Here is a 21,613-nt window from a genome sequence, read left to right as displayed (position 1 = left end):
AGCTGGCTCTAGCCAATGCAAATCAGCAGCAAACAAATGCAAATCAGCAGCAAACAAATGCAGGTTTACAAAAGAGCCTTGCAGCTCAACAACAGAGCCTTGCAGCCCAGCAGCAGATAAATGCAACTTTGCAGCAGAGTTTGGAAAATCAGCAGAAGGCTCACCAGCAGAGTTTGGAAGCTCAGCAACAAGCCCAGCAGCGATCTGAAGCCCGCTTCATAGACCTGTTGCAGAAGCAAGAGCAGAATTTTCAACAGAAAATAGAGACATTAATACAGCAACGTCCGCAGACCAATGAAGCAAGTGGTTACAATAATACCGCATCCTTTGGTGTGAGCCGTTTACTGACAAAAATGACTGGAGAGGATGATCCGGAGGTGTTTTTGACCACATTTGAAAGGACTGCTGAAAGGGAAAAGTGGCCTAAGGAGCAATGGGCTGGACTGGTGGCCCCTCTGTTAACTGGGGAATCGCAGAAAGCTTATTATGACCTAGAGCCTGACCAAGCAAAAGACTATGTGGTGCTAAAAGCAGAAATATTGGCACGGCTGGGTGTCACCCTGGCCGTCCGGGCTCAGCGTGTGCATAACTGGACTTTTCAGGTTGGAAAACCTCCCAGGTCTCAAATGTATGATCTCATTCACTTGAGCAGGAAGTGGCTGCAGCCAGAGACTTTGACTGCACCAAACATTGTGGAACGTGTGGTTATGGATCGTTTCCTGAGAGCTCTTCCTACTGCCATCCAAAAATGGGTAAGCCATGGAGACCCAGAAAATGCAGATAAACTTGTGGATCTGGTTGAGAGGTACTTGGCTACAGAGAACTTGACCACCTCTTCCAGGGACTCACGGACTTTCCCCCCTAAGACCAGATCATCCCCAGTGGCGGGTAAGATGACTCCAAGGGGTGAGGGTGGAGAGAGTGAGAGGGTGGGAGTTCTACCTAAGGTCTGGCGGGAGCAGCCCAGGAAGCCCATGCTGCAAGAGGCAGCGAAAAAGATTATTTGCTACCGCTGCCGGAAAGAGGGACATATTGCAGCCAATTGCCCAGTTGTGGATGAGCCTATGCAATGTGACTTTATAAGGGAGAGACGTCAGTCGCTGTTTGCGACAGTTGCATGCACTGCCATTCGGGGACCTGAGAAACATTTATGTAAAATGTGTATTAATGGTAGACATGTTGATGTGTTGCTAGATTCAGGTAGCCTGGTAACATTGATAAAAGCTGAATTAGTTACTACAGAGGTCTCTGGGAAGAACAGGGTGGCTGTTATTTGTGTGCATGGGGACACCCGAGATATCCTGTAACTTCAGTGTTTTTTGAGACCCCCAAAGGTAACCTCTCTCATCAGGTGGGGTTAGTGTCTCACTTACCACATGATGCTATTGTGGGAAGGGATTTTCCAAAATTCTGGGAACTCTGGGATTGTCCTGAGGCCCCCATTGGTGCCCCTATAGACCAGGAAGATGACCAGAATTCCTCTGGGAGTGGTGAGGACTCTCCTGAATTTCCCTTGTCGGTATTGGCGGGGGAAACTCGAGAAACTGGGGAGGAGCCAACATCCTCAGATGAAAACATGCCGTCTGTGGAGTTTTCGGATCTTGAGGTTCACAGGGAAAATTTTGCCACAGAACAGTTAAAAGACCCCACCCTAATAAAGGCACGGGAAAATGTGGTGAAAATAGATGGCGGGTTAGTGAACCCAGATAAGACTTGCCCTTATCCTTACTTCACTATGGAAAGGGACCTGCTATATCGAGTGGCTCAAAGGGCAGAAGAAACCATTGAGCAACTTGTAGTGCCCAAACCTTACAGGAAGTTGGTGTTAGAATTGGCTCATGGACACATTCTGGGAGGTCATCTGGGGACAGAGAAAACCAGAGAGGGGGTACTGCAGAGATTCTATTGGCCTGGGGTCATGAAGGAAATAGAAAAGTATTGTTCCTCCTGCCCTGTGTGTCAGAAGTCGGCACCTATGCCACATTTCCGTAACCCGCTGGTACCTCTTCCTATCATTGAGGTCCCCTTTGAGAGGATCGCAATGGATTTGGTAGGTCCGATAATGAAGTCTGCTAGGGGGCATCAGTACATTTTGGTTATTTTGGACTATGCCACCCGTTATCCGGAAGCAATTCCTCTCCGAAATACCTCGGCCAAAACCATAGCCAAAGAGCTATCTCTTGTTTTTAGCCGCGTGGGTATTTGTAAGGAACTGCTTACGGACCAAGGTACACCCTTTATGTCCCAGGTTATGAAAGAATTATGCAAGTTGTACAAAGTGAAGCAATTGCGTACATCTGTGTATCACCCCCAAACAGATGGGTTGGTTGAAAGATTCAACAAAACCCTAAAACAAATGTTAAAGAAGGTGGTGGATAGAGATGGAAAGAATTGGGACTGTCTAATACCCTATCTGATGTTTGCCATTAGGGAGGTACCCCAATCCTCTACGGGTTTCTCACCCTTCGAGTTGCTCTATGGGAGACACCCAAGAGGGCTGCTGGATATCGCCAAGGAAACTTGGGAAAATGAGAGTTCTCCTCACAGGAGTGTGATTGAGCATGTCGCCCTGATGCAAGATAGAATTGCACAGGTAATGCCAATTGTAAAGGAACATTTAACCCAAGCGCAGTTAGCACAGCAGAGAGTGTACAACCGTGGGGCCAAGACCCGTACTTTTTCCCCGGGGGATAGGGTCTTGGTGCTAGTCCCTACGGTTGAAAGCAAATTTCTGGCCAAATGGCAAGGTCCATATGAAGTAATTGAAAAAATGAGTGAGGTGAACTACAGGGTTAGACAGCCAGGAAGGCGAAAGCCGGAGCAGATCTATCACGTCAATCTGCTGAAAGCCTGGAGGGATAGGGAATCCCTAGTCGCAGAGACTTTGTCACAAGTACAGCCTGATTGCTTAGTTCCTGAGGTTGGAATAGCAGACACTTTATCGAAACCCCAACAACAGGAGGTTAAAGAGTTTGTACTTCGTAACAAAGAGATTTTCTCTGTGCTTCCGGGACAAACATCTGGCGTAGAGCATGACATTATCACTCCGCCAGGAGAAAGGGTAAAACTAAAACCTTATAGAATACCAGAGGCCCGACGGGAGGCAATACGTGGGGAGGTTCAAAGGATGCTGGAATTGGGTGTGATAGAGGAGTCCCAGAGTGACTGGTCCAGTCCTATCGTACTAGTGCCCAAACCTGATGGGAGCTGGCGGTTTTGTAACGATTTTAGACAATTAAATAAAGTTACAAAATTTGACACCTACCCCATGCCACGTATAGATGAGTTGATTGACCGGCTGGGAACAGCCCGATATATGACAACTCTTGATCTCACCAAAGGGTATTGGCAAATTCCCCTGGCCGAGTCGGCCAAGGAGAAAACTGCGTTTGTAACCCCAGATGGGGCATTCCAATATAAGAGAATGCCGTTTGGGTTACAGAATGCACCGACAACATTCCAGCGGAAAATGGATAAGATTCTGAGGCCCCATCAGAAATATGCTGCAGCTTACCTGGATGATGTGATTATCCATAGCACAGACTGGGTCTCACATTTGCCAAAAGTACAAGCAGTCCTAGACTCTATCCGAGAAGCTGGGTTTACGGCCAATCCAAAGAAGTGTACCATTGGACAGGAGGAGGCCAAATATCTTGGGTACACTATTGGGAGGGGGGTGATAAAACCCCAAGTCAATAAAGTCGAGGCCATACAGAGTTGGCCACGTCCCAACAGCAAGAAACAGGTACGAGCCTTTCTGGGAATCGCTGGTTATTATCGACGATTCATTCCCCATTTTGCTTCTCAGGCTGTGCCCCTCACCAACCTGACAAAAGGGAAAGAGTCGGTTATGGTTAAATGGTCCCCAGAGGCTGAGGAAGCATTTCAGTCCTTAAAAACAGCCTTATGTAGCCAGCCAGTGTTGTACTCACCAGACTTCTCTAAGGACTTTGTTGTACAAACTGATGCATCAGACGTTGGGTTAGGAGCAGTGTTATCCCAGGTCTGGAACGGGGAAGAGCACCCAGTCATTTACCTCAGCAGGAAGTTAAAGTCCCATGAGGTAAATTACTCCACGATTGAGAAGGAATGTTTAGCAGTGAAGTGGGCTCTAGATTCCCTTCGGTACTATCTGCTAGGTAGGCACTTTGACCTGGTGACTGATCACGCTCCTTTAAAGTGGATGGCTCAGAACAAGGAGACCAATAGAAGAGTAAATAGGTGGTTCCTAGCCCTACAGGAATTTAACTTTACAGTTAAGCATCGCCCTGGTGTTAAAATGGGGAATGTGGATGCTTTGTCTCGGATACATGCGTGTCTGACTGCTGGTGTTACAACCCCAAGGTTGAAACAAGAGGGGGGGGGGGGTATGTGGCAGCAGGCAGGTGAAGTCACCTGGTTGTATCCAGGATGGTAAATATGTGTGTCCTAGATTCAGGCTTTATGCAGACTTTTACAATTAGAGGGGAAGAGTTAATGAGCCCAGCTGAAGCAAGTGGGCTCATTAAGGCCTCTACAAAAAACCCCAGCATGCATAGGGAGATGCTCCATCCTGGAACCAGTTTTGTGTTGTATAGACTGGGGAGTGTGTCACCTGTACTGTGCGGTGAGTTAACGCCTGTGTGGCAAAACCTTTACAACAAAGGCAGGGACTGGTACAGCACAAGGCTGCACCCAGTTGTTAGACAGGGAGTCTATGTGTGTAGTTAGAGGTCAAGCTGACCAGGATTTATTTTCTTGTTTTATTTTGTTTGGCTGTTATATGTATCACTGCATGGAGCATAAATAAACCGGATCTTTTGTTTTTTGAACCTACACCGCTGTCTGCTGTGCCTGACTTTGTGTTGTGAACCCATCCAGGGGGTCACACACACCCTCTGCCGAGCTAACCCCTCACAGTACATACAGGTGTATACTGTGCTGGAGGCACACAACACCCACTAACTCCTGCAGATGCCTGTATTAGAGAACACCAGCATAAAAGGGTAGATACAGGTGTATACTGTGCTGGAGGCACACAACACCCACTAACTCCTGCAGATGCCTGTATTAGAGAACACCAGCAAAAAAGGATAGATGCAGGTGTATACTGTGCTGTGCTGGAGGCACACGACACCCATTAACTCCTGCAGATGCCTGTATTACAAAACACCAGCATAAAAGGGTACATACAGGTGTATACTGCGCTGGAGGCACACAACACCCACTAACTCCTGCAGATGGCTGTATTAGAGAACACCAGCATAAAAGGGTAGATACAGGTGTATACTGTGCTGGAGGCACACAACACCCACTAACTCCTGCAGATGCCTGAGAAAAGAACACACTGTCCCTGCCTTGCTCTTTCCCTGCATCCCAGACACACTACATAAGGCCGCCGCGCTGATGGCCTTATATAGTGTGGGGCGTGTACTAAACCCCCTGAGCTATAATTGGCCACAGGCAATTATGGCTCTCCTCGCTGCCGGCACTGTGATTGGCCAAGCATGAGGGGTCACAGTGTATGCTTGGCCAATCATGAGCCAGCAATGCACTGCGATGGCGTAGTGCATCGTGGGCCGTTTGTGCCACACGAATTTGGTGCGAACGGTCCACAAAGTTCTGAATTCGCTGAACAGACGAATGGCCGATGTTCGAGTCGAACACTGAGCTCATCCCTAGTCTGTACTCACAAGGGCTAAGGACAGAATGGGGCCTCCTTCCAATCTTCCTCCAAGCAACTTACCGGAGTCCACAGATGACTCTTTAGTAAGACACCTCCCCTCAGCCAGCTCTCTGTAGAACCAGGGTCACTCTCACTAATGTCAGGCCCTCGGGTCTCTCACCTGAGGCCACACAGCAGCACGCTCTCTCTCTAACTTTAGGCCCTCAGGTTGCCCACCTGAGACCTCATGGCAGCAAGTGCCCAGGGAGGCAACAGCCCCTCCCTCGGCTGGTACAATCCACTCCTCGAAAGACTCAGAACTCCTGTGTTCCTAGAATATACAGTAAATACAGGTACCCAGAATGCATAGGGGCACCTCACCTTGTAATTGGCCATAGCTGTATGAATATTCATGCTCCATCTGCATGGTTTCTGCCTATTATCCAGAACTTTCCTTGGTTGCTTGGATACAGGGAAACTCAAGACAGCACAAGCAGCACTAGAGCACACAGAGCAGGCTACACTAGCCAATCACAACTCTCTGTTAAAAAGACAGCTGTATTTATACTGTCCTGTGGACAGATTCTCCCACCAGAGCTGTGGATCTCTGCAGCTCCTCCAGAGTTACCATGGACCTCTTGGCTTGGATGAATGCTCTCCTTGCCTGGCCTCTCAGTTTAGGTAGACGGCCGTGTCTTGGTAGGTTTGCAGTTGTGCCATACTCTTTCCATTTTTGGATGATGGATTGAACAGAGCTCCATGAGATGTTCAAAGCTTGGGACATTTTTTAATAACCTAACCCTGCTTTATACTTCTCCACAACTTTATCCTGACCTGTCTGGTGTGTTCCTTGGCCTCAATGATGCTGTTTGTTCACTAAGGTTCTCTAACAATCCTCTGAGGGCTTCACATATTTATTTGTAAAAAAAAATGTTGAAAACCATTTATAATTTTCCTTATTTCCTTTCCTGACTGCCCAGCTCTACATAGTATAATATTGGTTGTGGGGGGACTCGGAGGGGGTTTAGGTCTATAAGATAGGACCTTCATACCTGAACATAACCCCCACCATGAGCAGAGAGGGTGAGATAGGCACTCACTGCCCAGAGCCAGGACAGAGGAAGCCTTGGGACTTTTTATGGCAGACAAGGACTCACCTCAGCTCTTGCAGAGTACAGCCAGGATGTCTGAGCCCCTCACATAGAATTTTTATCCCAGAGTCTTGCAGATTATTATCTGATAAATCCAGTCTGGTGAGGGATCGGTTATTGATAAGAATGGAATTGAGATCATCACAGCAGGAGGAAGTCAAACCACATCCAAACAAACTGCAGAAACAAATACAGACACATGATATATTTAATGGTGACTATGAGAAATTATTCTGCTGAAAACTAAAAAAAAAAAAAAAAATGTTGTCCCAAAATCTAGTGAACAATGGAGATATATTCAACTGGGAATATTTAGATAACTACACCTACAGTAAATGTTTTAAAGATGTAACAACAGGAATTGGACAAAAGGAGGATAACTGAGGATTTTCTCCACCATCTAGTAGCAATATTGTGGATTTAGTCCAGCTAATGGTTAATCTGGAGCAGTGGTGGCCCTTCCACTAGGGACGTATGGGAGCCGCCCCCCCATCCATGCATCCGGCCCCCTAATCTACATGCAGAGCGCCTTACGCATGGATTCCAATATGAGTTTTTTTTTTTTTTTTAAAGAACAAGATTAGAACTGGAGGATCTAATGGGCTTTAAAAAAGGGTGAGCTCTGGGCGTGTCCAAGATGGCGGCGTAAGCAGACATGCTTCACGGAGCTCTGCTAGCAAAGAATCCAAAACGACTCTCCTGCCTGGATTGTAACACCCTGAGCGAGGTAAACTAACCTCCTATGCCTTTCAAATCCTCCAACGGACCGAAGAGCGGAAAAAGACTCCGGTTTCCCCCGTGTGTGCATGATACTAACGGACCTACACTGCGTGGAGCGGGAAGCCTGGGAGGATGATCCAATATGGCCACCCAGACGGCAACTGTGGGGAGGCTTCCCCCACACTCCCACGCATACCGGAGGTTATGGCGTCGACACCGGGCTGCCAGGCAGCTCTTACGGGTAAGCTGGAGGCTGTCCAGATGGATGTCGGCCTGATTAGACAGGATCTCGACAAAATCCGAGCTTGGCTTGGCGACACGGAACAGAGGGTCGGCCAGGTGGAAGACACAGTGGAGGAGCATGCGGTGGCGATCCGGACCCTACAAACCAAGGTGAAAGTCCTTGAATTTTGTGCAGAGGACGCTGAAAACTGCAGCAGGCAGAACAATTTGCGCATTGTGGGTCTGGCGGAGGGGGCCGAAGGACCGAATCCGACTACTTTTGAGGAGGAACTCCTGCGCACCATGCTTCCAGCGGCCCAACTATCTCCATACTTCACGGTGGAACGGGTGCACAAAGTGCCACCTCAGCAGGACCAGTGGGTTCCCCTCCTTGCACAATGTTCCTACGCCTATTAAACTTCAGGGATCGGGACGAGCTCCTAAGGGCAGTGTGGGTGGTGAGAGCGATCTCCTATCAGAACACCAAACTGCTCCTGTTCCCGGACTACAGAGTGGAGACCCAGAAGTGGTGCAGGTCATTTGACGCGGTCAAGACAGTCATGAAATCCAGAGGCATAAAGTAAAGTTTCCCTGCGAAACTGGGAGTGATCGACGGCGAGGCGGTTCGGTTCTTCACCAGCCCCCGGGAGGCTGCCTCAGGGCTGGAGTCGCTACCGCCCCTGAAATGAGTGGGCCTATCTCCTTTATTACCTGATTGCTAATGTTCTCTACGGGCTCCCTGTCTACGGCTCTGGATGGTGAGGAAAGTGACACATATTTACTCGGTATTCCAGGTGAGCCTTGATGTGTGGGGACTGTTTCCTGAGGCAGGACAGTTTGCAAGTTCTGTGTCATACATGCCTGTCTGTTCTAACATTTTTGGGCACACGGCTGTAACAAGTGATTTGCCTCAGGCCTCTATTGGGGCTATTATGGCTCCTGTCATAAACTGTTCCAGGTTATCACCTTGCAACTGACTGTTAAAGTGACATCTTTACCGTGTAGGTTTAGGAGATATTTGCCGAAAGACAGGCACCGCTGTCTACGGCGCATGCGCTGTAGACAGCGGTGCGCAGGCGCACTGAGCGCGCCGCTGTCAACGGCAATATGCCACGAGTGGTGGCTCCCGTGCACATGCGTCGGTCTACAGGGGACAGCGGTGACTTCGCTGGCTCCTGTGTCAGGTAAGTGACACATAATGGACTACTATGCGATGCATAGTAGTCCATTATGCTTTACCTTTGCAGGGAATCAAAGAGGAACCCAAAATTCCATGGATGAGATTACAAAGAGAAAGATTCCCTCAGAGAGGAGAAGGCATGAGAAGAGGAAAGGTGATAGAAGATTCTACATTGGTGAGGATGGAGGACACCCAGAGATAGAAGGAAACACTGAGAGAAAGGAAACAATCACAGGACATTCAGGGGCGGACTGACCATTCGGCAACTCGGGCACTGCCCGAGGGCCCCGAGCCACTAGGGGGCCCCATCAGGGTTGCCAGCCTCAGTAAAACCAGGGACATTTCATCTGTCTCTGAAATGTCCCTTACCGACATCCTTTTGGTCTAAAAATCCTGAGATTATAGCTGCCCCTACCTCTCCAGTACTTTCTCAGCCAATAGAAACATGTCTGTGTATACTGTGTGATTGTGTTTGTGTATACTGTGGGGCCCCATAACTTCCTATTGCCCGGGGGCCCCATAATCTCCTGTTGCCCGGGGGCCCCAAGAGTTGTCAATCCACCCCTGAAGACATCACATTTCCCCATCACTGCAGGATCACAGATTTCTCTTACTATAATATCTGGATTTTACTCTCCGGGTTCATCAGAAAGGAAAGATTAGCAGAATCCATTTTATCTCCTGAAGAGGAGGACTCTTCTTCGTCTTCTGCTTTGCTCTCTCCCAGACACTCTTTACTGGAGATAGTACAATCCTCAAATCTAAACCAGAATAATGAGATAATAATTACCACCAAGAATATACGACCTCTGACAACAAGAATAACAATGTAACAACCAACATTTCCCTTCCACTTGGCTGCCTTTCTTCTGGCTCTGCAGTCTCATACTGGACCCGATGAGGACTTTTCATTGGTGGCTATGAGTGGTCTTGGAAGTCACACTCCAGACAAAGGAGGCAGTATATGCAGAATCTCCCACATACCTACACAGGGGTTTCCATTCATCTACAGTTTCTGGAAAATTCGGGAACAACACGTTAGTTCCAAACATAAAATGCAGTCCAGACATCCCCATCTCCACCTACTTCTGTAGGCAATTGGCCGATCTAATGTTGGGATGATGATGTCACACTTGTGGCATTATTTCCATCACCCGGATCACTGAATACAAAGCTTTCCCTTCATTGGCTGGACACACCCATTTCTTTCCACCAATGAAGGACTAGCAGATCACACCCAACCTGGCAGGAGGAGGGCAATATGTCAGAAAGCACCACTGCTGAACACTGGACATACTATATGAGGTGCAACTGCAAACACACTGGGAAGGTCATAGAATCTATTGAAGGGACATAATATCACAATATTATTGAACATTTTTAAAAGGTTGGAGAGGGCAAATAATTGATATCCAAAATCTTTGGTGCAATGTTTATAACACTTGATTTTAAACGCCTGAGAAATATTTTATATTTGTATATAAATGAATTGTATTTTTTTTTTTATTGGCTTGGACGGGTTTCAGCAGTGCATCATTATGTGTAGTTCAATATTAACCACTTGCTCACCACTTCACGCATATATACGTCAGCATGGCTTGGCTGGGCAAAGCAACGTACCTGTACGTTGCTTTGAATCTCCCACCCTGTGGACCCTGATGATGCTATGATGGCAAAATGTGTTGAGATGGGGTTATGTAGCTCCTGATGTCACTGGTGATGGAGTTTCTGGCTGGTGGAACGCGTGGCTGAACCTCCATGTTGGGAGAAGGCGGCTGGCACTGCTGACACAATATTGACACACTGCTGTAATTACTAGGTGCTGGCATAGGCTAATTTGAGTAATATTTTATATCTAGTAAACCATATATTTTTGCAATAAAAACCAGTTGCGCTATTGGACTATTTGAATCTTTTACCCTGGAGTGCTCGCTAGCCCGGAATGCTTGGAATGTGGGTGGACACAGCAGGAGAGGGGCAGGAGGAGGAGCAAACCAAGGCATTCTGTTTGAACAGAAGGGTTAAGTGGGGAGGGGCCATGCCAGCTAGGTTCTGACAGGATATTAGAGTCACTCAGCCATGGCATATGCAGCCAACCTACACGACTGGCATGGGGGCGATTAGGGTGTGTCCAGGCACCTTGCGAAGGCCTATGACAACATTGATTAAAATATATTTGTTTTCACTTAACCTGTGACTTTACATGTTGCCAGAATGTTGCAGGTCACTGGAAAATTGCACTAATGTGAACCAGGGCGTAGGGCTGAGGAAAGCATGAGCTCCTATATCTTCTAACAAGTGTGGTAGATAGAGAACATGATGGATAATCACCATTATACTGTATGCAGGTTCTCTTAATTCAGTTAGGATATCCTCACACTCACTTACCTTACCCACCGACACTTGTGTAGGAATGGAGATAGAATTGTCTGGAACTCTGGACCCACAGTGAGATAAAGAAAATATAAAGACTGAAAACTTTCTCTCTTCAAAGCCTTCAAGCAATAGCTCAGCTGCTTGGAATAATTACTGTCCATCCACAAGTGACCAGTACGTGATCCATACAGGATCAAATCTGAACAATGAGACATGACTCTCCTAATGAAGTCCTCATCCTGAGTCTCGTACAGACAGAAGATGATCTGAGTAGGGAAAGTCTGATCAATGTCCTTCATGACCCATTCTATGATTGCAGGTTTGGCTCGGAGTGAGATGGGGATTCCTGTGACCTCTGAGAATGTTTTCACCTGATTTTCATTTAAGAGACCAAACAGGAATTGTACAGATAATGCTAAATGTGAGTAATCTAAACTGAAGTCCCGGAGTGATTTCCCTGTACAGATCTCCGGGAGGGAAGTACCTTCCATAGACCCAGACCCATCATCCATCCCATAATAGAGAGCAGCAAGGAACTCCTGTACACTCAGGTGGATGAAGCTGTAGCAGGTCTGGTGACGGACGTCCCAATGAAAGATGTTCTCATTCAGAAATACAGACTCCACCTCATCCAGAGAAAGTCCATGTCTTTCTAGATCTTTCTTCTCAAATAAGATTTGTTGGTTCAGAACTCCCTGATTGGCCAGAGCACACAGCTTCTTCAGACAGGTTTGTTTCCGGTGTACAGACTGCTCCTTCTTGCTGTGATGGGATAGTAAGACCTCCAGGTAGAGAAGGTAAATTAAAGTCGTTGTACGACACCAAATTAAACCCAAATCTTTTTTTATTTCTTGTGTCATTACAGTGCAGACAATCCAGCATGTAATGGGGACGGCACACATGGTGTACACAACGTCATTGTCTTTTATTATACTCAGAACCTTGTCTGCATCTTCTTTATTTCCATAGAATTTATGGACATATTCCTCTCGATCGTCCCTTGTAAATCCCTGGATTTCCACATTGCGAGAATCATCGATGAATGTGTTAAGTTTCTCCATGGCCAGTGATCTTGTGGTGATGATCAGAGAAGATTCTGGGAGAACATGTCTCCTGAGCAAGCTTTGGAGAATTATTTCTTTGTGGGTTTCCATAGAAATGTCAAGACAACCCTCAGATTTCTCCTCCAGAGTCCACCTCAGTTCATCAAACCCATCAACTATGGTGAGAAGTTTTCTCTGACTTCCAGGATCCTTCAGAATAGACACCAGGTCATCTGAACACTGCAGTCTGCAAGTTCTGGATAAAAGTTCCACAAGGCTTATGTCTCCAGGGATGGTGTTGATTTCTCTACAGCTCAGATAAAACACAAAGTCAAACTTGTCTCGGTAGAGATCCCCAGAGGCCCAGTCCAGCATGATCTTCTTGGAGGTCATTGTTTTTCCAATCCCGGCCGGGCCTTCTAACACCACAATCTTAGGGATCAAACCATCTTCATCAGGGTCAAAGAGGGCCTGGATTGTGGTTGGAGATATTTTGTTCATGATCTGTAGATGTTTTCTGCTTGAACTAGTTTCTTCTTTTTTTCCCTCTTTATTCTGAGGTCCCTTTATCATCAATAACTTAGTGAATCTTTTCTGTAGATGAACATCCTCATTCATTTGGGAATTATATTCTGGAATCCTCTGGAACATCTCTTTCATATATCCTCTGTATTTCTTTTCTAACGTCTTTCTAACGTCTTTATGAGAGAAAGGAGAATATATTATTCCTCATGAACACATGAAATAATATTTATAAGACAGAGAAATTTTGTATTCTAACCATAAGCCCCATGCATGGAACCCTAAAAGAAGATATCCCATGAAATACAGGAGGATTGTGGAAGCATCCAAATGATGTAGTCATCATCCAGACCAGAGGAGTAACTAGAAACCTAAAGGCCCTGGTGCAAGAAACCATGAAGGGCTCCTCTGATTGGATTCATATTATAGTAAAATTAAGTTATACAAAACATGGCATAGTTTATTCGTTAATTGGATTGGTTATAAGAGGTGTTGGCTAGCAGTGAAAAGAAGGTGGGTGGGGGATGGGGTGTAGTGATGCGATTAGTGAAGTGAAAGTGCATGATGTGGGGTGACTGATGATGGGGCAGTAAAAGGTGTAAAAGTGAAATGTATAACTTAATTTTCCTGTAATATGAATCCATCATTGACCAGGTAACAACCAGCTTACAGCTGCCAAGCACTTCTAGACATTCCCCTAACATTAACTAATGACCACTCACAAAAAGTCTCTGCATGTCCATCTGCAGGTGCTTCATCCCCCATCCTCCTCTCCGGGTCCAAGAACGTGGCTCCCAGCAAGCTCGGTGGACTATGCGCCCACCCGGAGGACAAGGGGGACGTGCGGCAGCGATGGGATCTCTGGACAACTACAATCCTGCAATGCTGGTTTGTGCGATACATCCTTATGTCTTCATCCACCCATTGGTAACTATACCTCTATGTGTATGGAGATAGAATTTTGCTCAATTTGAAATGCTATACCTTAATTTTTTTATACTGCCCAATGTCTTTAATTGGATATTTTGATATTTTCCTAGAATATAAATCCCCCTGAAGAGACCGGAAATTGCAAGGGTCGAAATGCATCGGGGTTTTTCACGTGGATACATATGTTATAAATACAACTGGCAAACCATGCTTGTACATAGGGTGTTCTTATGCTATGAGTGATGTTCCATGTTTGTTTTTTGTGTCGCACCACCTATATGGGTGATTCATTAATTGTTCATTTGTAATTATTATTGTCTGTAAAATAAATGATTCTTTACATCAGGGGTCTCCAAGCTTTTCAAACAAAGGGCCAGTTTATTGTCCTCCAGACTTTTAGGAGGGCCCGGAATGTGGCCAGCAGGGGCAGAAAATGTCACGGGCTTGGCATGAGTGAGAACAAATATGGCCCCAGGGTTGGTGGTCAATAGGAGTAGGAGTAGTGTCCCTGTTATAGGAGGAATAATATCCCATCATTGGTGTCAGTGGGAGGAATAGGGCCCAAGGGCCAGATAAAGGCTAGCAAAGGGCCACATCTGGCCCTCAGGCCACAGTTTGGAGACCCCTGCTTTACATCAACCATTTCTATATAAATTCTCTGCTTCTAAAAAAAACCCCTGCGGGAAACTTTCTGTTTTTTGTAGCATTGTTTATACGTTCTGGGGGCTATGGCATTCTCCTTGTCTGTCTGTCTGTCTGTCCTCTTGAAAGATGATAGATTGTGGCCAGTCTCTGGGTGAAAAACCAAACTTTATTTAAGCCAGCCAAGACTGCAGTCTCATGCTTGTGATAGCGTGTGTAATAGCTGATCAATCTACCTGTTTGCCTAACCTGCTAGATTGGATTACCTGGTTGACAACCTTGGATCGGATATTTACTATTCTCTGAACTCTGCCTGCCTTTTGACTTTGGACACCCTGACACCCTTGACAAAAATAAAAGGAAAGAGAGCACACATCTGCCCTAGTGTGATTCAGCTTTAACCACTTGCTTACTGGGCACTTAAACCCCACTCAGTCCCAGACCAATTTTCAGCTTTCAGCGCTGATGCACTTTGAATGACAATTGCGTGGGCATACAACACTGTACCCAAATGAAATTTTTATCATTTTTTTCCCACAAATAGAGCTTTCTTTTGGTGGTATTTAGTTACAGCTCGGAGTTTTATTTTTTGCTAAACAAACAAAAAAAGATGCAAAACAATAAATAAATAAATCATGTTTTAATAGTTTGTTCTAAAATTTAGCAAACGGGTCATTTTTCTCCTTCATTGAAGTGCGCTGATGAGGCGGCACTGATAGGCTGCATTGGTGGGCACTGATGGGCTGCATTGGTGGGCACTGATAGGCTGCATTGGTGGGCACTGATAGGCTGCACTGGTGGGCACTGATAGGCACAGTTAAGGCGGCACTAATAGGCACAGATAAGGCGGCACCGATGGGCACAGATAAGGCGGCACTGATGGGCAAAGATGGGCACAGATAAGATGGCACGGATGGGTGGCACGGATGGGTGGCACGGATGGGTGGCACGGATGGGCACTGATAGGTACCACTGATAGATGGGACTGATGGGCACTGATAGGTGGCTCTGATAGGTGGCACTGCTGGGCACTGCTGGGCACTGATGGGCGGCACTGCTGGGCACTGATGGGCGGCACTGGGGTGCAGCACCTTTGAGGCAGATTGTGGGCACTGTGGGTGGCACTGTGGGTGGCACTGCTGGGTGGTACTGTGGGTGGCACTGCTGGGTGGCACTGTGGGCACTGCTGGGTGGCACTGTGGGCACTGCTGGGTGGCACTGACGGGGGGCACTTACTTTTTATTAGGGTGGCACTGCAGGGGGCAGGTGGGCACTGACAGGGGGCAGGTGGGCGCTTGCATTGCTGGCCGTGATCGGGACTGATGTCCCGATCACGGCCGCCGGTGATCGGCTTTTTTTTTTTCTCCTCGCGGTGTCAGCGCGAGGAGGAAAACTAGCCGATTACCGGCTCCGTTATATCACCTGATCAGCTGTCATTGGCTGACAGCTGATCACGTGATAAGGGGTCGGGATCGACCCCTTGCACGGATCGTGATCAGGCGAGTCTCATGGACTCGCCGATCACAGAGCGCGCCGCGCGCACCCCTCAGGGGGCGCGCAGGCCGCTCGTGCACGGGACGACGTCAATAGACGTAGTCCCGGAAAAGTAGGTCCGCGCTAATGCCGTCATTTGGCAATAGCGCGGATCCCAAGTGGTTAATGATGACACAATAAAACTACTTCAACTATTACACTCACATTTTGAAAGAAGATCAGTTCAGCACATGAAATACTCTCCAGTAGGGATAGGCGAACGGTTCGGCCCGAGTTTGGGCCAAACATTTGTCTGTTCACCAAACACTCAAATTTGCAGGTTCTTCACCGGGTTTTGGCCCCGATAAACACCTTGCTGGTTGTTAAGGAGCGTCATGTGATATCACGTGACATCAGAAGAAGGCCCGGCCCCTTGCCTATATAAGAACTGAGAAAGTGAAGAGTGTGCATACAACAGCAAGCCTCCCACGAGATGGAGCTTTTTTTTTATTTTCTATTTTCCGGGTCCGACAGGGGGCACGATTAATGATAGATTTATATCGAGAGACAATATTTCTTTCTTTATTTTTTTTTTTTAATAAAGAACTTGTCAAAAACAATTTCTTGTGGTTTTAAAATTTTGACACTTTTTTGGTGAATGGGTAGGGGTACGATGTACCCGATACCCATTCATATAGGGAGGCCAGGATCTAGGGGCCCCCCTTGTTTTAAGAAGGTTTCAGTTTCCTTTTATGGACTGGGTTGGACCCCATGCAGTTTTTCTGTTTATTTTTTTTGTTAGCCGGTTGTCGGCAAATGTAACCGAAAGTCATTTTAAATAGGATTTGACTTTTTTTTCATCAGATACTTCAGTTTTGCTGCATCATGTTCTATACATGCTACAGTTGCTCCACTTGACAGGTACATTAAGGGAACCCCCCAGGCGCTATATTTAAAGGAATTGTCTTCTGTCAAGATGTGAGTGTAACCATTGAAGTGATTTTATTGTGTCATCAAGCTGAATCACACTAGGGCGGACATGACTCTTTCTTTTTGTTTTTGTCCAGACATATTCCTGACACCCTGTAGAATACTAGAGAGCTGGATCACCCTGTCGGGCTTATGTTTCACCTACTTTGTAGAACTGTTACCATCGACCAGCTGGAGGAACTAATATTCAGAATCTTGCCTGTGTGCCAAACACAAGTACCTGTTTGCTTTGCTCAGTTCATGCCTGCCCTGGCGTGGTAGCCAGGCACTATAGCATTGTGTATAAATCCTGGGGGCAACCGAGTACCGGTAGGTCTGCTAGCCATTTGGGAAAGGGGGCTGCTATAGGTGAAGAACACAGAAGCCAGCTATAGTGTCTGGCCACCTGCATTAGGGGTCTGAATGACAGTGCCTCATCCATGCTTCCTGTTTCAATTCTATCTCAGATTTAAATATCCTATATACAGTATCTCACAAAAGTGACCAGTAAGAGAGAGTGAGAGCGATAACACCAAATTTACCACACCTGCTCCCCATTCACACCTGCGATCTTGTAATACTAATGAGTCACATGACACCGGGGAGGGAAAATGGCTGAAGCAGAGCATGATCCTCTCCCTTCGAAGACTGGGCCGCAGGGCAGTATTCCAACATGATAACCATCCCAAACACACCTCCAAGATGACCACTGCCTTGCTAAAGAAGGTGATGGACTGGCCAAGCATGTCTCCAGACCTAAACCCTATTGATCATCTGTGGGACATCCTCAAATGGAAGGTGGAGGAGCGCAAGGTCTCCAACATCCACCAGCTCCGTGATGTCCTCATGGAGGAGGAGAAGAGGACTCCAGTGACAACCTGGTGACCTCCATGCCCAAGAGGGTTAAGGCAGTGCTGGAAAATAATGGTGGCCACACAAAATATTAAACACTTTGGGCCCAATTTGGACATTTTCACTTAGGGGTGTACTGACTTTTGTTGCCAGCGGTTTAGACATTAATGGCTGTGTGTTAATTTATTTTGAGGGGACAGAAAATTTACACTGGAATGCCGCGTACACACGGTCAAACTGTATGACGTACTTAGTCTGGCGTACTTTCCGCCAGACTGTCCGTCGGACTTTCCGAACGGGCTACTTGCCCACACACACCACTTTTTCAGCGGACTAATACGGCGTACTAAGTCCGCCGTACTATCCTCCCTACTTTTGAAATGAACGGACTCGCCCACACACGCGGAGGAAAGTCGGCTCATTTCGAGCACGTCTCCAGGTAGGCGGGGCCCGCGAAGGAGACGTCGCTGGCCCCGTCGCCTGGTATGGACTTAAAGGGGAACCCCAACGCCGAAAAAAATCGGAGTGGGGGTTCCCCCCAAGTCCACAGCAGACCCTTGTCCGAGCACGCTACCCGGCCGGCCAGGAAAGGGGGGCGAGCGAGCGCCCCCCCTCCTGAGCCGTACCACCCCAAAGCACCTTGTCCCCATGTTGATGAGGACAAGGGCCTCTTCCCGACAACCCTGGCCGTTGGTTGTCGGGGTCTGCGGGCGGGGGGCTTATCGGAATCCGGGAGCCCCCTTTAATAAGGATACCGGCCCCCCACCCTATGTGAATGAGTATGGGGTACAATGTACCCCTACCCATTCACCTGTAAAATAAAAGTAAAAAACACAACACACAAGATAAAATACTTTATTGCAAAGCTCCGGGGGTCTTCCGTCTTCGGGGGTCTTCTCGCCGGACTCCTCCGCTATCTTCTTGTAGCTCTTTTGCTAGCGGAGGAGTCCGGCTTTCTTCCTCGCCGCCGGCCTCTTCTCCCGACTTCGGGGGTCTTGTCCCCCTCTTCGGTTCTTCTGCTGGGCCACCGCGCCTTCTTATAGCTCTTTTACAGGCGGTGGCCCGGTCTTCTGTCGCTGCCGCCGCCTTCCGTTCTTCTTCTTCTTCTCCTTCTTCTCCAGGAGATGTTGACTCAACGCTCTCTCTGGCCACAATGCCAGGGACGCACTGCGCGGCCAGTTATATAGGGACAAGGGGCGGTGTCACATGGCTTTATGTCACATGGGTTGGTGTCACATGGTGACCCCGCCCCCTTACGATGTCATAGTCCCCATGTGACATCAACCCATGTGACCAACCCATGTGACATAAAGCCATGTGACACCGCCCCTTGTCCCTATATAAATGGCCGCGCAGTGCGTCCCTGGCATTGTGGCCGGAGAGAGCGTCGAGTCAACATCTCCAGGAGAAGAAGGAGAAGAAGAAGAAGAAGAAGAACGGAAGGCGGCGGCGGCGACAGAAGACCGGGCCACCGCCTGTAAAAGAGCTATAAGAAGGCAGTCAGTTTTTCAGACGGAATCCCGCTCAAGCTTGGCTTGCATACACCCAGTCACACAAAAGTTCTCGGAACTTTCGACCGCCAAGAATGCGGTGACATAGAATACTATGACGAGCCGAGAGAAAGAAGTTCAATGCCACTGAGCATGCGTCAAAATGTTTCCGAGCATGCGTAGGAGTTTTTGCACCTCGAAATTGGTACAGACGATCGAAACTTAAATTGAGAACCTGCTCTTATTTTACCAGGCTGGAATCCCACCAGCAAAAGTCAGATGGAGCATATACACGGTCGCATTTTTCCAACCAAAAGCTCTCATCGGACTTTTGCTGGCAGAATTTCCAATCGTGTGTGCGCGGCATAAGTATGTCACAGCCTAATCCTTGCATTGGCTAAATGGAGATCTCGGTGTCACTTGTTTGTTGCCATGTTGCTGCGATTCACTATTTTGTTGGATCCTTCTATTATCTGACATTTGCTCAGACATGCACGTAGCTGCAACATAGTGTAGGTAGAGTGCAGAAATGACAGGGTGCAAGTCTTAGCCCCTGTACACACAGTCGGAGATTTCGACGGAATGTGTCCTATCGGACCGTTTTGTCGGATAATCCGACTGTGTGTGGTCTCCATCAGACTGTTTCCGTCTGAGTATCTGACGGACCAAGTTTTCCAACTTGTCCGTAAAATTTTCCGACAAAATGCTCCGATCGTACATACTCCGATCATGTGTAGAGAATTCCGATCGGACAAAGTGCCACGCATGCTCGGATCAAATTCCTACACCAAAGCTATTGGCTACTAGCCTGAACGTAATCCCGTCGTAACGAACGAACATCATCACACTCTGAACGATCGGATTTCCCAACAACTTTGTCCGACCGTGTGTATGCAACAGTTTCGGACAAAATCCGTCGGACAAAATCCAACGGATTTGGTTGTCAGAATGTCGGACCGTGTGTACAAGGGCTAACTATGAAATTGTTAGAGGTGTGGTTAGTAACATAGGAACTTACCTTATTGGAGTAATGCTATGATGGGTGGAGTATAGGTCTTCTAGTGGTAAGGGGAGGTCTTTAGGTCAGCAGTCCGGAGTCAGCAGGATAGGAGAGAAGTTCCTCCGCCCGCCCTATATAGGGGTGGGTAGGGTGGCTCGGTAGTGTCTTGGTTACTGAAGGGTTGGCGGATGTTCCTTGACGGCGGATACAACAGTTACCCAGTTAAGTTGAGGTATTGAGAAAGTTAGGACCCATCACGGTTAGGCTGGCGGTTGGCCAGACTGACGGGTTAATAAGTTGGGGGTCCGGGGTCGGTTGGCAAGTCCCCGAGGCGAGTTGGCAGCTGGGGACGAATGCCAACAAAATGGGACTTCTGGCTCAAATAATAGTGGTCGTCAGGGATCTGCAACTAATAAGCTGGATAGTTGGTTGGTTTAGATACATAGTCATAATAATGGTTATGTGTGATAAAGGTTAAAATCTTGAATAAAGTAAAATTTGTTTTTTGTTAATAGAGGCCGGACAGACCATTTTCTTCCAGCAGGTGTCAGTGTCTTTTTTATATATCGTATTAGTAAGGTAAGTGTAAAAGCATGTTTGGGCATTGGGTAGTAAGGTATTGGGCAGTAAGGTAAGGTATTGGGTAGTAAGGTATTGGGCAGTAAGGTAAGGTATTGGGTAGTAAGGTATTGGGTAGTAAGGTAAGGTATTGGGTAGTAAGGTATCTGGCTACTCTCGTCATGTACTTTCCCTTTGAAATGCAACAAAAAATAAATAAAAAAATAAAAAAATCAGTCAGAAGAATGATTGGTGGGGGTCTCACCATGTTAGGTCTGGCCATACATCCTCCAATCAGATCGTTTGTACTTCCCGACAATGAAGAGAGCTGAAAATATTTATAGAAAATGTGAAGAGTCCGATCACAGAAGATTCTGGAGGAGAACCTGGAAACACGGCACTGGCAGAATCCAACTTCTTATTCTATGAAGACCAGACGTGAGGGAAGAGGTTACTCTGCCTGGTCTCATATAACGTCCTTACAGATTCTAGGAGGAGGGTGAGGCGAGGGAGAAGGAGGAGGTTGACAAGGGATTTCTAGTAACATAACACACCTCCACCTGTATAGACTGTTCAGACGTCATTCATCTCTAACACAACACATTGCTGGGTGTGTCCACGTTCCTAGTCTTGTATACAAGCTGAACAAGTCTCACCCTGAGGGGTCTAGTAATAAAAAGGATCTGAAGAGTGTGGCATGGGGGGATTGTTCAGCTCAGTGGTAGATGCGTTTTCATGTAGTGAGCCCACACCAGACAGGCGTTTATAGTTAAGGGCCTGGTAGCCCTACGTTTATTAAATGATAAAAACGAAACAAAAGTCCACTCAGGAATCCCACCCA

General features: G+C 47.2%; 1 protein-coding gene across 1 annotated transcript in view; it reads right to left on the bottom strand.

Annotated features, from left to right (window-relative positions):
- LOC143962535 (NACHT, LRR and PYD domains-containing protein 12-like) overlaps nucleotides 1–21,247 on the bottom strand; it is a 28,281-nt gene extending 7,034 nt beyond the window's left edge. The window contains exons 1-4 of the mRNA XM_077471807.1: nucleotides 21,038–21,247; nucleotides 11,306–13,034; nucleotides 9,532–9,678; nucleotides 6,802–6,972 (exon numbers count right to left, since the gene is read on the bottom strand). Coding sequence (XP_077327933.1) covers nucleotides 6,802–6,972; nucleotides 9,532–9,678; nucleotides 11,306–12,996 — 2,009 coding nt within the window. The 5' untranslated portion in view covers nucleotides 12,997–13,034; nucleotides 21,038–21,247. The remainder of the gene's footprint in view (nucleotides 1–6,801; nucleotides 6,973–9,531; nucleotides 9,679–11,305; nucleotides 13,035–21,037) is intronic.
- Nucleotides 21,248–21,613: the final 366 nt, after the last annotated feature.

Source organism: Lithobates pipiens, unplaced genomic scaffold (assembly GCF_037356315.1).
Source record: "Lithobates pipiens isolate NorthernLeopardFrog02 unplaced genomic scaffold, aLitPip1_a1.2 Scaffold_8, whole genome shotgun sequence".
Lineage (NCBI taxonomy): Eukaryota > Metazoa > Chordata > Amphibia > Anura > Ranidae > Lithobates > Lithobates pipiens.
The sequence above is the reverse complement of the archived record's forward strand: the minus strand, read 5'-3'. Positions and strand labels throughout refer to the sequence as shown.